Source organism: Peromyscus eremicus, chromosome 8b, assembly GCF_949786415.1.
Source record: "Peromyscus eremicus chromosome 8b, PerEre_H2_v1, whole genome shotgun sequence".
Taxonomy (NCBI): Eukaryota; Metazoa; Chordata; class Mammalia; order Rodentia; family Cricetidae; genus Peromyscus; species Peromyscus eremicus.
Window position 1 is genome coordinate 10,716,910 of NC_081424.1, and position 17,927 is coordinate 10,734,836.

General features: G+C 46.9%; 1 protein-coding gene across 1 annotated transcript in view; it reads left to right on the forward strand.

Moving 5' to 3' along the window:
- The window catches only part of Armc2 (armadillo repeat containing 2), a 106,448-nt gene that overhangs the window by 5,176 nt on the left and 83,345 nt on the right, over positions 1-17,927 (forward strand). Inside the window, exons 2-4 of the mRNA XM_059272486.1 lie at positions 1,692-1,947; positions 5,854-5,926; positions 14,987-15,158. Coding sequence (XP_059128469.1) covers positions 1,692-1,947; positions 5,854-5,926; positions 14,987-15,158 — 501 coding nt within the window. The remainder of the gene's footprint in view (positions 1-1,691; positions 1,948-5,853; positions 5,927-14,986; positions 15,159-17,927) is intronic.

Below are 17,927 nucleotides of genomic sequence, written 5' to 3' on the forward strand. Positions count from 1 at the left end.
GTCGTGTAAAAGCTCGGTGGAAGGGGTCATACTGTAGCAAGTGTCTCTGTCTAAGGAACCACTTGCTTATGGAAATAGGATCTTTTCTGTTTCCTTGCATGGGTCACAAAACATTTTCTTTTTAGTAGAAGCCCAAAGTTCTAAAGTTGGATGGCTAAGATGCCTGAATAATGCATAGGCTTCTGTCTCTGGAAGTACCTTTGTGTAGGTTGGGGTTTTTTTATTTTTTATTTTTTAGGATTGGGGTTAGTTTTTTTGTTGTTTTTGTTTGTTTATTTTTGTTTTAGGATAAGAGGTTTTATTAAAATAATGAATACCTTGATACCAAATACTACTTAGACTATGTTTTTAAAAATCTGGACCATTGTTCAGCTTAGGCTGGTCTCTGTGGGCCACACTGGACCACTCTCAGGTTGTGTTGGTCTCTGTGGGCCATGCTGGACCATTGTTGGGTTAGGTTGGTCTCTGTGGGCCATGCTGGACCATTGTTGGGTTGGGCTGGTCTCTGTGGGCCATGCTGAACCATTGTTGGGTTAGGCTGGTCTCTGTGGGCCATGCTGGACCATTGTTGGGTTAGGTTGGTCTCTGTGGGCCATGCTGGACCATTGTTGGGTTAGTTTGGTCTCTGTAGGCCACATTGGGCCATTGTTGGATTAGGCTGGTCTCTGTGGGTCACGTTAACATTTGAGAAGGATCTACTGTCTTATGGCCCTGCTGCATGGCTTTAAGTATTTGATAGGCTGGGAGAAGAATACTGGATATTAATATTTGGTATTTATACACCAAGGGCGATATCTTAATTGAAGGTGATTTGAATTGATTCATTCAAAAGTAAAATGGACGGTATGGGAGAGAAAGAGCCATTCTTGGGGTTTGTTGGAAAACAAATGCAGTTTGGAAGGATGCCCCATCAGTCTCCAGTTTAACCTATGTAAGCCCTTTGTATAGAGGGTGGTGGGGAAGGGGGAAAAGCTTAGTTAAAACTTTAACAGAACTCCCAATGCTTTCAGGTAGGTTTATGGATGTGAGGTGAGGGTTGGTGCTGGTGCTGGTGCTGGCCCTGGGCTGAGGCGGGGCTGGGCTGGGGCTAGAGGTGGTGCTGGCACGGGGCTAGGGCGGGGCTGGGGCTGGGGCGGGGCTGGGGCTGGGGCGGGGTTGAGGTGGGGCAGGGCTGGGGCAGGGCGGGGGCTCAGGCTCAGTAAAGTACTGGTAGCAGTAGGCCCTGGCTTTGGTCATGTGTGTGTGTGTGTGTGTGTGTGTGTGTGTGTGTGTGTGTGTGTGTGCATGTGCAGGTGCACTTGCCTGTTCAGGGCATGTGGGAGCCAGGGAGTTGACAGGAAGTTGTCTTCCTCCATCATTTCTGCACCCTACTTTCTGAGATAGGGTCTTTCACTGAACCTAGAGATTGCTGTTGGGCGAGCCTGGCTGGCCAGAGAGGCCCTGGGGTCGCTTGCCTGGGCCTTCCAGCACTGAGGCAACAGGCGCACACTGCACTCCCAGCTTTTTTAACGGGTTCTGGGGATTTGAACTTGGGTCCTTATGCTTGCGCAGCCATCCACTGAGACACCTCCCCAGCCCCCACTGTGTTCATTTCTGGGTTTGTATAAAGGTGTAGCTTAGTTTATGGATGTGCGTTTCTTTCTAATGTACCGGCTATTTTAGCGTGTGTTCCTTGTATCCTGGATTTGCAGGGTGTGTCTCTGAAGACCGTTTTAAGTTGAAGGGAAAGATGCTGTCATCCAATGATCAGAAGTTAGAAAAGCTGGATCCCTTTCGTCGACCTTTGCTGTCCAAGCAGAAGACCAGTGCGGAAATCATAAATGAAGCGCGGAATGCCTTAAGATCGGTTAGAACCCAAAGACCATTTACACCCCGGGAAGACCAGAGGAAGCTGTTTGGGCCTGCCTCATCAAGAACCCCAGAAAACAGACCTCCCTCCTCCTTCAGGTACCGACCCTTGGCTTTGGGGTACACACAGACATTTAGGTCACCAGATTACATTTTCTCTATCCAGTCTTCCCTCCCTTAACACCTGCCAATCGTTGATCATTTTACTGTCTCTAAAGTCAGGATGCCTTATAGCGGGCATCGTGCCTATGGAGCCCTTCCTGATTGGCTACTTTCTCTGACGCACTCGAACTGATGCTTCCTCGGTGGTTTTTCTTGGCTTGGTAGCTCATTGCTTTTTAGCACCTAATAAAGTTGCATCATCTGATTGCACCCTATTCGCACACCTGAGTACTTCCAATGGAAGTTCTGGTTCCACAGCCCATGCCCATCAGTGCTCTGACCCTCCACGTGCATGTTTTGAGGGAGGTACAAGTTCTCAGATTCTTTGGGTAGCTGCCCAGGACCCCATGGCAGGGACAGATGGTGGGAATATGTTTGTAAGAGAGCACCAAGCTGCCCCTTCCACAGCGGCTCTCCCCTGTGCGCTTCCCCAGCATTAAGTGAGCATTGCCGGTCTGTTGCGTTCCCCGCGATCTGGACCCTGACTCTCCGGTAGGTGTGTGGCTGTATCTTGTGCTGATTTGCATCTTTCCCCGGTGACGTGATGCAGAGCATCTTTTCATGCGCTCGCTTGCCATCTGTGTGTCTTCTTTGGTCAGGCATCTGTTCAAGTCTGCGGCCCAGTTTCTAAATTGGGTTGTTTGTGTTCTTGTTGAGATTTAAGAATTCTTTGAGTAGCTTGGATAGCAGTCTTTTATCTTATCCATCTTTTGCAAGTTGTTTTTTTTTTTTTTTTCCTACCAGACTTGGACTTCTTATTCTCTTGACTGTCTTCTGTGGAGCAGATGTTTTTAATTTTAGTATAGTTTTGCTGATCAGCTTTCTGTCCTGGAGCATGATGTCACTGCTGTAAATAAAAGTCATCACCTTATCCCAGTTTACCCAGACTTTCTTCTATGCTATCTTGTAGAGGTTTTATAATTTTGAGTCTTACATTTGAATCTGAAATTGAATTTGAGTTCTTTTCTGGGATGAGTGTGAAGTCTGCCTCCCCGGTGTGTGTGTGTGTGTGTGTGTGTGTGTGTGTGTAAGATTATCTTTCTGCACCGCAGAAAGTCACTGACTTAACAATGGTTCACTGTATAAAGTTTCACTTTATGATGTTGTGGAAGTGCTGGGTACTCAGGAGAAACTAGGCCGTGACTTTTGGTATTCTCCTGGGCTAGCCAATGCTGTGGGATGCACTCTTACGATGCTGGGCAACAGTAGCAAGCTGCAGCTTCTGACTGGCCACCGGATCCCGAGAGTAAACAATTCAGTTAGTAGTGCGCCACCATGACAAGCTCTGACATATGTAGATGTAACCAACTGTCTTATTAAATAAGAAACACAGAACCAATGCAAAGACAAAAGCCAAGAGATCAGAGCTAAGAGCCTTACCTGCCTGATGCAGCTAGCCTCTTCAGCCAAGAGAGCTCTCCCAAAGAGACCTACTTCCTGTGTGTTTGTCTTTATATAGACTTTCTGTTCTGCCTTCTCATTGGTTGTAAAACCAACCACATGACCGCCTCGTCACCTCCAGGTCTTCTATGGTTGGGATTAAGATTAAAGGTGTGTGTCTCCAATGCTGGCTGTATCCTTGAACACACAGAGATCTACCTAGCTCTGCCTACCAAGTGCTGGGATTAAAGGCGTGCACCACCACCACCCAGCTTTTGCTATGGCTCTAATAGCTCTGACCCCTGGGCAACTTTATTTATTAACATACGAATCACATTTTAGTACAAATAAAATATCACTATAGACATAGGTAGGTGAGGTGTGCTAAGTACATTTGACTTAACAAAACTTTCGACTTAGGAAGCTTATAGGTCTCTAAGTCCACTCAAAGCAAGGAGCAGCTGCATCGCTTGGCTTCTCTGGTGGCCATCATTTAACTGTATGTTCACAGGTCTGTTTCTGATGATGCTTCTTTCACCAGTATAATAACACTGTCTTGTCACTGGCATTATGGTACGTTCCAAGTCAGACAGTGTCTGTCTTCTAACTTTGCTCCTGTTTAGTGTTGCTGTTGATTATTCCGGGTCTACAGTAGTGTTACTATTGATTATTGTGGGTCTACTGTAGTGTTGCTGTTGATTATTCCGGGTCTACTATAGTGTTACTGTTGATTATTCTGGGTCTTTTGCCTCTGCATATACACTTCAGATTCAGTTTGTTGATACAAATAACTTTCTAGGACTTTTAAGATTGCACTGAATCTATAGTGTAAGTTGGAAGCAACACCTTAAAAAACCTTTATTATACATAATGTTTCAATAAAGAAAACTAACAGTGCAACAATATTGTGTGTTCCTTCCATGAAAACGCTCTGTCTCTCTAGTTAATGCTCCTTTGGTTCCTGTCGTTGAGTTTCCATTTTCCTCACAGGTCATGCATGTTTTGGTGGCTTTACAACCAAGCACTTACTATATTGCATTTTCCTCTCGGTTTCTACCTGTCTATCCATGTAGGGAAGCTGACTTGTATTACTCTTGTATCCTGCAACCCTGCTGTAATCCATTATCCACTCAAGGGGCGGGGGTGGGGGGGTGGGGGGGTTGGGTGGGGTGGGGTGGGTTGGATTTTGTCAGTTCTGTGTTCTTTCCTGCAGAGAAGATAGTGCTTTCTGCAAACAAAGTCCTTTTGTTTCTTCATCTCCTATCTATCTGCCTTTTATTTCCCCCTCTTCCTGAATTAACTGTGACTTCAGTACACTGTTGGAAAGCAGCTGTGCATGGGGGAATCCTTGCCTTACCCTTCATCTTAGTGGTGAAGCTTCAGGCTCCTCTTAGAAAGCATGATGTGAGCTGTGGGGTGTTTGCGGATATTCCTTATAAGGTAGAGAAGTTCCCCTCCTTTCCTAGGGTGTGTGTGCTTGTGTGTCTCTCTCTCTCTCTCTGTGTGTGTGTGTTTATTGATAGAATTATGGGAGTTTTCTTCAATGTTAGTGTGATGGATTATCTTGATTTTTTTCAAGACAATTTCTTTTTTAAAGTTTGACTTTTGACCACGATTCCTAAAGTTAATTCTAGACACTGGGTAAAAAAACTCACTTTGAAATGAAATAGTTAATAGTGACAGCCATATCAAGTTTATAAAGTTACAACACAAAAGTATATATATATATATATATATATATATATATATATATATATATTTCTTCTTTTAATTATTCTTCTTATTATGACTTGGACAAGGCCTCAGGTCACCCGCAGGCCTACAACCTGCTGTGTAGTCAAGAATGACGCTGAACTACTGATCCTTCTGCTCCAACCTTCTGAGTGCTGGGATTACAAGTGTCTGCCATACATTCAGTTTTAGGTAGTGCTGGAAATGAGCCCAAGGCTTTGTGCATGCTGGACAAGCACCCCACAGACTGAGTACTCCACAGACTGAGCACCCCATAGACTGAGTACTCCACAGACTGAGCACTCTACAGACTGAGCACTCTACAGACTGAGTACTCTACAGACTGAGCATTCTACAGACTGAGCACCCCACAGACTGAGCGCTCTGTAAACCAAGCTGCATCTCTGGCCCTCTTTTATCATTTAAAAATTCACTTGAGGCCATGTCTTGTCATATAACTCAGGCTAGTCTTGAGCTCCTTATCCTCCACGTTCCGATGACTGGGGTTACGGCATGGGCCCCCATATCTAGCTCATTTTTTAGTATTTTTAGTCATCCTAAAAGTAACAGGAAAACCGTTGACAGTTTTGAGTGTCAGAACCCGGTTAAATTGCCTTTTCTCGGTACGTCTGCCTTGAGGACCTTTACTTGTGTTTCAACTAGAGTTTGCTGGCACACACTAGAAGCAGAAGTCCCCCACAAACTAACCCTCTGCACCCTCTCTTCTGCCAGCCTTCACGCGTCCAGCTTTGAGTTAGCCGACTCCAGGCCCATCTCTGGCACCCGCCTCAGCCCGCTCGAGCTGGTGAGTACTTGCTGTCACCACCAGTGCGGTGACATGGATTTGGCCACAAGTACTAGGAGTCAGCCCTGTATTGCTAAGGATATTATCATGTAGGCCCAAGTGTACTAATAATTTAATGTGAGATGCCTTTACATTTTTAAATATAATGCTTAATATCTAGTGAACTGCTTCTGTGGTGTACCTGTGATTTTGTAGTAAAGAAGAATTAAAGTAATTTACTAAACAATATTTCATAATTTTTGTGTTTTAAAAAGTTATATATTGTTTTATTATTTATAATAAAATTATGTATTTATATTTTAAATACATATGGACTTTATATATCCATCTATCCATATATATACACACTCATATGTACATGTACTTTAAAAATGTAAATTATACATATAAATATATATGTATATATATATATATATATATATATATATATATAGAGAGAGAGAGAGAGAGAGAGAGAGAGAGAGAAGGAGATTTATTAACAAAAAACCCCAACCAAACAAAAATCACTAAAAATGATGGCTTTTTCTTCCCCTATTCTTTGTTGTCCTTACCCTGTGGGTGTCTTCTGGCGCTTTCTTTTGTTATTTACTCTAGACTCCCAGACCACCTTGTCTGCGGCTTTCCTGTCCGATTTCCCAAGACTCATGTTGTATGTGCTCTCTGCCTCCATTCATCCCCCCTCTTCCTGCCCTACTGCTATTCCCTCACAGATGCCCCATGGGATTTACTTAGACTCTGTCTCTTGGACGATGATCACATCGTCCCCGTTCACGGCTGGCCCTTGAGTTGATAAGGACCAACGATGCTTGCTTCATCTTGCCTGTATCAGCTTGTGTTTCCTTCTGGATAACAGCTGTCTTATGTTCTTAGTTTTGTATTAGTTCTATTTCAACCTCCAACTGCCCCCACCCATCCGAATCATCTTTGTGTGTTTGGAGACATGGACATCCTATCAACTCAGCCCATGGGAGAGCTCTTCAGATGTCCTGTCCCCTCACTTGCTCTGGGTACCTGGTCCTGCTCTCCTTGTCACCCTTCACCATCATCCTGGGAGGCACCTCCTCCCTTCCTGGGGGCTATTTCCCATTTCCTGCATCCCATGCCTGTCTCTGTCTCGTTGACTCTGCTTTGGGTCAAGCATTTTTCCCAAAGAAAGGGTGTGTGGGGAGTAAGCGAATTGATACTTGATTCCTGTTTTCCTTTTTGGGGAGTTGGTAGGATTTTTCTCTTCGTTCCCAGTTGTTCTGGCTTGCTTCTTGTTGCTGTGATAAAACACTGTTTGGGGAAGGAAGAAAGGGTTTATTTAGCTTACACATTACAGAGTCAAAGGCAGCCAAGGCAGGAACTGGAGCAGAGACCCTGAGGAGCGACACTCTGGGGTTGCTCTCCGTGGCCTACTCCACTTGCTTGCTCATAGAACCCGGGCCTACCTGCCCGCAGCTGAGCTGCCCAGAGTGAGCTGGGCCCTCCCACGGCAATCATTAATTAAAAAGTAAATCACTCCACAGACATGCCCACAGGCCAGTCTGATGAAGGCGGTTCCCATCGGAAGTTCCCTCTTCCCTGGTGGCTCTAGTTTATGTCCTTGACAAGAGCTAACCCCCACACCTGATAATGAGCCTTTGGCAATTCTGATTCATCTCGAGTCTGGGTCCTTTCAATCTGAAATCTCCTGCCCTTCAGCTCTGGGACCTGACCTTTCATATTTAATCATGTCTCCCCCTCTGAACATTTTCTATCAACATGTGTTAGTTATGTATGCCAACAGAGTTCAGTTGTATGTCCCATGCATATGTACATAGTTATGTATGCCAGCAGAGTTCAGTTGTATGTCCCATGCATATGTACAGTGTGTATCCATCTAACCTGTTGTTTTTTTAGAGTTTGTTTTTCAGATGTAGGATCTGTTGGGCCAGCTCTTTAATTTTCTGTTTCTCTTTTTCCGTTTCAATTTTCTTCTGTTTCCTGTTGTGCACCTTATGCTTCTAACCCACCTTTCCTTTAGGCTTTTTTTGTCGATTCTTTGTGGATTTCACATCATGCATCCTGATCCCATTCATCTCCCTGTCCCTTCATATCTACCCTCTACCCTTGCAATCTGCTTCTCCCACAAATAAAATAAAATTTAAAATAAAAACAAAAGACCAAAAACAAAAACAAATTGACCAACATACGAAAAGTCTCAGAGTGGAAGTGTGACACAGTGAGTCACACAGTGTACCCTTTAGTCCATACATCTTCACTTGTACGTGTGCATTGCAATGAGTCAGTCATTGGTCTGGTTCCTTGGCCTCTGGCTTCTGCTACACTTTCAATACTGGACCTCCACTGGGACTCCTCTTGGATATCCTGTTGTGGTCCTGTGTCATGGTGATCCTGCAGCTTTGGGTCTGCAGGTCTGGCCCCTTCACACGCTCCAGCAGTTCATAGATGAGGTGGATGTTGGGGTGGGCCAGCTCATAGCCCTGGTTCTGGGCTCGGGTGGTAGCTGGGTTGGTCAGCCGGCCAGCTTTCCCTCACTGACACCATCAGGGTGAGCTCTCCAACACTGCCCCTGCTAGTCACCCACTGTAGCAGGCTGTAAGGGGCAGAGCCAGGTCACCTGCACCCACACCACTAGGGACAGCTCTGCTGTCTTGCCCAGGTGAGGTGCAGGGCCCTCTCTCCTGAGTGCTGCACTTGGTGAGGTGCAGAACCTGCTCTCCCATTCTCATGGCCCCGAGGCCAGCTCTCCCGCCTGCCGCAGGTGGCAAGGGGTAGGGGTAGGAGGGTGGGGAGAGGCATCTTTCCCTCACCCATGCCACTACATGGCAGACAAGGGGGCCAGTGTCAGCTTCCCTGCTCTCGTGCCCTCAGGATCAGAATCTCACCTGTACCCCTGCCAACAGGGTCAGCTCTAGTGCTTTGCCTGGGTGAGGTGCAGGACCCGCTCTCCCGAGTGCTGTAGTTGGTGGGGGACGGGCCAGTTCTCAGCCAGTGAGGGGCAGAGCCAACTCTCTGTGCTGCCCTATCCTCATCGTCTTCAGTGGTACCAGGAGCCACAGACTTCAACACAGACCACAGCTGCCACGGGGCCACAGACCCAGACATACCCTCGGCAGCAGTCTGGGCAGCGCAGGCCTCTTAGAGTGGTCTGGCCCCTGTGGGGGCACATCCTTTGGACACCAACATGCTCACAGATGGTGGCCCAGCCTCTGGGGATCTGCAGGGCCCTTGGTAACAGGAGTCACAGGCAGCAACACAGACCACCACGGCTGCATCAGGTCCACAGACCCAGACATGGCCCTTGGCATCAGCCCGGGCCTGGACATCACCGTGGCCCTGGTTGGCAAGCAGGCTACCCATGTCAGCCGGTTCCTCTCTGCCCTCAACTCTTTGGATCCACCTCTCTTCCGAGCACATAAACCTTTCTGCCTCTCTCTCTTTCTCTCCCATTCTCCCACCATATACTCGTCACCATAATGGTGCCTGACCACCTGTTGTGGGCAGGCTTGTGGTTGATCGATGCCCGCCCAGGGCAAGTGTGTCCTGGGGTGGAGCTGTAGCTGTCCTCCATGCCTCCAGGCCTCATGGTGCCACGTGGCTGGTGGTTTCTAACCCACTTATTGGGTTCTTTTTATTTCTGTTTTCCTATCTTTAATTCCCCAAAGCTCTCGTCCCCCAGCCTTTAATTTGTAGTTTTAGGTAATAGATGTTCTTGTTTTGTGGGTGCAGAACTTTACAGTTTGGTGATTTTTCAGCTCAGCTCTCCCTGGATAGCCCCTGTTGCAGGTTTGGGTTTGGTTTGGTTTCTGGCTTTCACATTAGAGACCCTTCTGGTGCCTGATGCTGCTTTTTGGCAAATGGCTGGAATTTGGTCTATAGGTATATTAGCCAACCCACCCCTTAGACTATCTGGCTGGGCCGTGTTGTTGCTGACAGTCCTGAAGGCATTATCTTTAGGGCCCGGCCCTTCTCCAGGCTCTGTCCCAGATGGCAAAGTCTGGTTGTTGACTCTCAGAGGCCAGGAAGAAGTAAGGTAGGGACGCTTAGCGTTTAGTACATCAATACTCAGTTAACAGCCGTGACGGTGGGACGTGGCGGTCCAGTCCTGGAATCCCAGGGTTTGGGAGGTAAAAGCAGGAGGCTTCTAAGTTCATGCCAGCCTGGGCTACATGGCACATTGGAGGCTAGCCTATTCAACATAGACAGTGCTTCAAAAATACATACACAAGAAAGGAAAACTCAGTTTATAGTACCTGATACTTATCAATTAGGGCCTATTAGAGGGGACCCTTGCTTACTGACCCAGTTGGAGAGGCCATATTTCACCCTTTCTAAACAGTAAGCATGCCTCCTGGATGCCTGATAGCATTGGAGGGGCTGGGGAGGGGAAGGGAGGGGCAGGTTTTACAGAGAACCCCAACCAATCCCCTGTCTTCCAGCCACCTTCCCCACACACCTCTGCCAGCTTCATAGGCTTCCATGGAGATGGGGCTTTAGTCACATTGCCTCTCAATTTTTATTACCCTATAAATGTGTGCACGCATGCGTGTATGTGCGTGCTTGAGTCTACTTGTGGGTATATTTGTTTTGATGAACTATCAGAAAGTAAGGTGCAGGCATCATGATACTTCATCCATAAAAATGCACCTGAGTGTGCATGTCATGGGAACCATAGGCAGTCTCCTCTATAACCGTGAACTGTTGCCACAGCTCAGAAAAGCCAACACTCCTCAGTTCTATCCCCAGCCCATCTCCAAGTGACCCCACTTGTCTCAAACTGTACCTTGAATTTTTAAAATACTAATCAGAATAGCCCTGAGGAAGACCATAGTTTTTTTATATTTCAGAAGACAGAACAAGGCCTCAGAAGTAATCTGCTAGCTGCTGTTGACACACGGCTCTGGTACCCGCGGTCTTGGAAGGTAGCTGAGCATAGTACTGTTGACTTGGAGAAGTCACTCACTGTGGGTATACTTGCACCTAAAAGTCTCTTGAGCGTGGCCCTGGTTACACTGCACTGTTACAGGACTACAGGATGAGGTTCGATTAGATGAGATTGGGCATCTGACTGTGCTCTGGGTCTGTGAAATTCCATTTCTCTACTGCAGAATGATTGAGTATTATGTTCAAAGGAAAAATAGTCTAAGAAATTTCCACATTAAGTTAAAGTGTGAAATGTATAGGTTATATAAAGGTCATTGTTCAGCTTAAACAGTCATGAAAATTTGAAGTTGCCAGTCAAGACATCTTGAAATGGCCTTGCGCTCCCCGCCCCCCACCTTCTTTCCTGTGTGTCACCACACCTGTTTAAAGGAAGAGTTGCCTGTAGCGACCACTCAGTTGACAAGAAAAGGAGCACACTGAGATTCAGAGTGGTGGGAAGAGGAAACTCCTGGAGAGAGGCGGGAGGAGAAAGGGAGTACCCCGCAGCCAAGGAGCATATTTGCTGAAAGTGTTTGTAAAGACGGAAACAATTACCTTTTGGGTTTAGAGACTTTCTCAGACTCTTTTAAAAAATACCTAGCAGCCGGTTTGAGCTTCAAGGGTCAGTCGGTTATCCCCGAGGAACACAACTGAAGAGGAGAATGTCTTTTAGCTCACAGTTCCTGAGCTCTCGGTCCATAGTCACTGGACCCTGCTGCTTCTGGGCCAGGCTGAAGCAGAACATCCTGACAGGAAGTACGTGGCAGAGGGAAGCACTCTCTTCATGCCCAACAGGAGACTGAGGAGACCCCCTGTGTTAGCCACGCCCCTCCCCCTTTTAATTCTTTCGGGGGGGGGGGGCTGGCTTGTGGGGTGGTGCCACCCACATTCAGGACAGGTCCTCCAGCCTCACAGGCACACCTAGGGGAGTGCCTGTTCATCCAGGTGCTTTTCAGTCCACTGAAGTCAGCAGGCAGGTTGGCCACACCTCCAGAGTACAGGTATTTTGACACAAGAAGACAATGCTGCCCTTCAGCATTGAGTGATACTTACGCCTTTGACTTTCATTATTACATATGAAGTGTTCATTTTCCTATGTTCATTTCTTTACTCTTCTGATACTACCAGCTTCCTGCAAAAGTCACACTCTTAGTATTATTTTGCAATAAATTGGTGAGATTAGTCCAGGCGGTGGTGGCACACGCCTTTAATCCCCGCACTTGGGAGGTAGAGGCAGGTGAATTTCTGTGAGTTCGAGGCCAGCCTGGTCTACAAAGTGAGATCCAGGACAGGCGCCAAAAGCTACACAGAGAAACCCTGTCTCAATAAAGGAAAAAATAAAATAAAATTGGTGAGATTAAAGCATAAAGGGGCAATGCCCTGAACAAATATGCCACTTTTGGTGCAGATAATGAGTGTGGATTCCTCAGAAGAGACCCCTCAGAACTCGAGTCTTTACTGAGGCGAGACCAGAGGCCTTGACTCTGGGGAAAAATTAAAAGCAAATGGGAGCCAGTGTGGTAACAGGCATGAGCAGTGTGCACAAGGAAGGGGGAGCATTAATGAGCTCCTGTTCAGAAGCTGAGAAGGGTCCACTCTCTACAAATTACAGCTGAATAAACTCGGAAGTAATAGCCTTCCAGTTCTCAAAGCCAGTAGAGACTCGCTGTGCCCCAACTCACCCTATTAACCATGCTGAATACCTTATGTACCCTTCCTCCATGCCTTTCAAAGATTGCCTTTTTCTAAAACCATTAGACTCATTTTTATTTTGTTCTGGTTTATAAACTGATTCTGGATGTAAAGGGACAAGAGGAAATAGAAAGTATTTTGAAGACTATCATTTTGATTTTTAAAAATTTGTTTTGTTTGTTTGCTTTTTGAGACAGGGTTTCTCTGTGTAGCCCTGACTGCCCTGGAACTCACTCTGTAAACCAGACTGGCTTCAAACACACAGAGAGCCACCTGCCTCTGCCTCCTGAGTGCTGGGACTAAAGGTGCGGGGCACCCCTGCCCGGCTTCATTTGAAGTACGTAATGAGCAGAACTCAGATCCAGATGCCTGTGCTCTGTTTGTACGCGTGAGTATTTGAGAGGATGTGTGTAATAGGTGACCTCAATCATTACCCCCAGAAATGATCTGATATGGATTTCCCACCTGGATTTTTAAAAGATTTGATGATCAACCCTTGGGTGGAAGTCCTTCTTTCGTGTCTCACGGAAGCGACTGAGCCGTCTCCCTTCAGTGTCTCACTGGAGTTTTAGAGGTACTTGCTGCTGCGGGGCTGCTCTTCCTGGGCAGATAATGTTGGAATCAGGGACAGCAGGGTGACCAGGTCACACTGCCCCTGGGACTGTCTGGCTTTGGGTGGACGCCACAGACCTATGGAGGTTAGGTCACAGGGAGCTGTGACCATCAAAGAGCTTGGAAAAGGCATATCTTAAAGATATTTAAAAAGAAGTGTGTGTGTGTGTGTGTGTGTGTGTGTGGTGGGGGGATACTCGTGCCTGTAATCCCAGCACATGGCCCATGGAGGGAGAAGGAGAGCTTGTGAAACGCTGTTTCAAAACATAAATAAAATAAAATAAGGGCCGGGAAGATGGCTCAGTGGGTAAAACACTGCTGGACAAGTGTGAAGGCCTGCGTCCAGACCTCCAACAGCCATGTAAAAGCCAGGCTTGGCATCCCCTGCTTGTAGCCCGGCACTGCAGGGCAGAGATGGGCAGATCTCCAGGGCTTACTGGACAGCCAGTCTAGCCAAACTGAGTGCTAGGGTCAGTGAGAGACCCGTCTCAAAAATAATGTGGAGGACTGATTGAGGACGACATCTTGAGAAAAACCTCTGGACTCTCTCTCTCTCTCTCTCTCTCTCTCTCTCTCTCTCTCTCTCTCACACACACACACACACACACACAAACACACACACACACACACACACTCACACACACACACACTCTCACACACACACACAAACACATACACACACACAAACTCCTTAAAGGAATGGGAATTTTGCCATTACTGTTATTTTCTGGAGGGTGTCTGCATCAGAATTCTTGAGACCTAAAAGTAAGCATTTTTATATAATAAGTACAATATAAACTCTTACTTTTATGCTTTGCATTCTTTAATCTGAGTGAATCTAAAATTTAGGTGTCCTTACAAAATGCTTTTGTGGAGTCCAGGATGTGTACCAGGGCTTAAAGAACACATCAGTACCCAATAAGTGTGTTTCTTTTTTGTTTTGTTTTTTGAAAGGGGTCTTTCTCTGTAGCTCAGGCTGGCCCCAGACTTGAACCCTCTGCTGCAGCCTCCCAAGTGCTAGGTAACAGACCTGAGTCTCCACATGTAGTCCAACAAATGTTTTCTGAACTAAACTGAGTACAACCCTGTTGTGGGCTATTTGTACACCGTGTGAAGATGTGTTTGCTGTGATTGGTGTAATAAAAAGCTGAATGGTCAATAGCTAGGCAGGAGGTATAGGTGGGATTTCCAGGGAGAGAGAGGAATCTAGGCACACAGGAGAAGCCAGGAGACACGGAGAGGAGACAGGAAGTGCAAAGGATAATGCCATGTGATAGAATGTAGATTAATATAAATAAGTTATAAGAGCTAGTTAGGAACAAGCCTAAAAAGCTATAGGTAGTGCCTTCATAATTGGTAAGAAGTCCCTATCATTATTTAGGAGCTGACTGGCAGGGCAGAAAAAGACTCTTTACACAGTACACTACAAAGCGTGCTGAATACATCATATTTACCATTATAGTCTCTTGCACAGATAACTTGGATTTTATAAATCATATATGCTAAGCTGTGTAGCAGAACAGCTCATAGGATACACTGATAAAACCAAAAGTGTGTGTCTGAATGTGTGTCTGTTTATGTGTGTACATATGTGTGTGTGCATGTCTGCATGTGTGTATATGTGTGTGAATGTATGTGTATGTGCATGTATATGTGTGTGCATGTATTAAGTGTGTGTGTGTGTACATATGATGTTAATTAGGATGGGCCAATGAGATGGTAGACCCAGAGGCTACGGTGAAGTTGAGCTCAGGCCCCTGCAGGGGTATGGCCAGCTCCAGGGTGGTGGTGGTAAGCCTTATTTGAGAAACAGAGACTCATGCCAATCATTCAAAAATCTCTTTGCAGAAACCCAGAGCTCCAGCATCTCCCACTGCGGAGGAGGATGCCTGTCCGTCCCTCCCTAAACCTCCCCTGGACCCTGTGAAGATAAGAAGGATAAGTGGTGGGCGTTCACGCTTCTACAGGGCTGCGTCCCAGGGAACTCTTCTGCCTGACAGATCTCCTGCTGCTGCCCCCTGTAAGGCCCTGTAACATCCTGCAGATCCAGACAGGCATACTTCTTGAATTTGCACACACAAGCTATTTTTTTATGTAGTTTTTCCTGTCTTTAGATGGTTCTTACATAAACTTAGACCTTGTTAATATCAGCCGAACAGTAGCTAAGAAAATTGTTTACGTATTTCTTTCCAATTGTTTATAAAGAATATCTAAATGTCACCACTGGGGGGGGGGAGCATTACTCTGTAAGAAAAGAATATTACTAGCTCACATATCAGAAAGAAATAATTTTTAGGGTAGAGGGTATTTTGTTTTGTTTTTGTGGGAGTTTTTGTTGTTTTTGTTTTGGGGTGGGATTTCAAGACAAGGTTTCTCTGTGTAGCTATGGAGCCTGTCCTGGATCTCACTCTGTAGACCAGGTTGGCCTTGAACTCACAGAGATCTGCCTGACTCTGCCTCCCAAGTACTGAGATTAAAGGTGTGCGCTGCCACTACCACCTGGCCTAGTAGAGTTTTTAAAAAGTTGTTAATTTCATTAGAAATGACTGATAATTGGGCCACTGAAGTGGCTCAGTGGGTAAGGGCATCTTCTACCCAGCCTAACAGCCTGAGTCTGACCCCGGAAACCTGAGGGGTGGAAGGAGAGAACTGACTCCTGACAGTTGTTCTCTGACCTCCAGACCTGTGCCCTGACCCCTTGCGTGAGTATGCATACACACACTAAACCAGAATATAAAAAAATATTTTAAAGAAATGAATGAGAATTGTGAGCCTTATAATGCACACCAACCCCAGCTTTAAAGCTTTCGATCCTTGTGAATATGGGAGCGGAAGTCGAATGGGACTTTTATCCTTGCTGTATAAGTACTGGCCGTGTACCTAGACCCACAAGTGGGGCCTAGAGATGCCTCCTCGTGAGAAGTGTAACAGGTGGACCAAACTCTACCCAGGCTCACTGAGGGCTCAGGGACAGAATGAATGATGGCAAGAAATTTGGTGGGTAACAGTAACGTTGGAAAACAGTGACGTAGAACACAGGTAATGAGAATGCTCAGGATCTGGAGCATGCAAGGTCAGCTTTCAGGGTCTGGACATGCAGGATGAGCACTCAGGGTCTGGAGCATGCAGGCTGAGCTCTCAGGATCTGGAGCATGCAGGGTGAGCACTCAGGGTCTGGAGCATGCAGGGTGAGCACTCAGGGTCTGGAGCATGCAGGGTGAGCACTGGGTCAAGACTCCAGTTGTTGAGTGTGTTGGAGTCCTACTACAAGCTGTTTCTTCCTGTTTGTGCTCACTGGTGTAGAAAGCTGTTTCAGCAGAAGCTGATTGACCTGGGCCTTCCTCATGAGGGATGGATGAAGAGGAGTTGGAACACTGTGACTCAGGTGGTCCAAAGCATCCACTGGGCTGTACACCTCCATCTGAGCATCCTGTTTGACTTGCGAGCTTTTATTTTAGATCACTGCCGACATTTAAATGGTGGCAGGATCTCACAGTAGGAGCCAGATTTATGGCTTCTTGTGAAAACCCAGATGTGGTGGTACTACGTCTTCCGTAGCAGAATGATGGGAGCTCAGTGGTGTCCACATAGCCTGGGGTAGGATCAGCAGGTCACATGTACCCCAACTCACTTCACGTACTCCCCCATTGGGTGATGGTTATGGAGGAAGAGTTAAAACGTATGAGGAAGTGTGGGAGCGTGCATCACACCATGATGCTGTAACCAAGTAGATCAGGTAGTTGGCAGCTTGCTCTCCCGCTTCGTGTGTCTGTTCCGATACAGTCTGTTTCTTGTTGAGCCCCTTTCCGAGTGCAGGGTACCATTCTAGACCAGCGAGTCCTGTCCTCAGAGAACCTCTAGTTAGGGAGGGTAGAGAAACGATGTTAGAACAAACGAGTGAGGGATTCTCACAGGCTGTGAAGAGGATAAAAAACTTATCAGGGTGGCGGGTGACTCTCCTGTCCTCTAGCTCAGGGGCCTTGTTAAGGTGCCTTGAATGGACAACCTGTGGTCAGAGTGTCCACGTTGAAAGGACAGGCAGGCAGAAAGGCTCGATCCAGGAGTGAGCTCAGGAGCAGAAGATGGCCAGCCATGGGAAGGTGGGGAAGCTGGAGCTGGAGGGCCGTGCAGGTCCTGGGAACATGGACAGCGGCCGTGGATTGATTCTGCCTTCCATGAGTGGCCAGGACAACCATCAAGGCAGTGACAATGTGGTTTCTGGTTTTAGCTGAACAGCAAATCTCACGAGAGCATCCCCTGGGGAACTTGAGTCTAACGTATAGAAATGATCCCGAAAGTATAGTCTTCCCGAGGACTCGGTCCGTCATTCTGCTTCTTGGATCCAGTGTCAGGACAATCAGAGCAGAGGGGATGGGCAACTGCTGGAGGAAATGGCTTGCCGAGATGAGAAGGGACTCCGGACGCAAGGTCTCTTACAGATGAACTTGTCTGTACCTGAGTTCACTGCTTGCTCACTTGTCCCTGTTAGTGTGAAGGGGACCAGGGAGCGAAGCCTTCCCACTGGCCCTGTCCTCTGTTTTCCCCCTCCCTGCTGTGGGTCCTGGCCCTGGCTTGAAGGCCACAGCACCCCCAGTCCCTGGCCGGAAGCCAGCGCTCCCCCCCCCCCCCCCCCGCACTGAGGTGGGTCTTCATTCCAGCTCTTTACCCGGTCTCTGTGGCCGTGGCATACCTCTGACTTCTGTGTCTACACTCAGGAACTAATGACAGTCAGAAGTCATTGTCATTTAAAAAGCACACATCAGTTTTTAAAAATGACTGGGACTGCCCC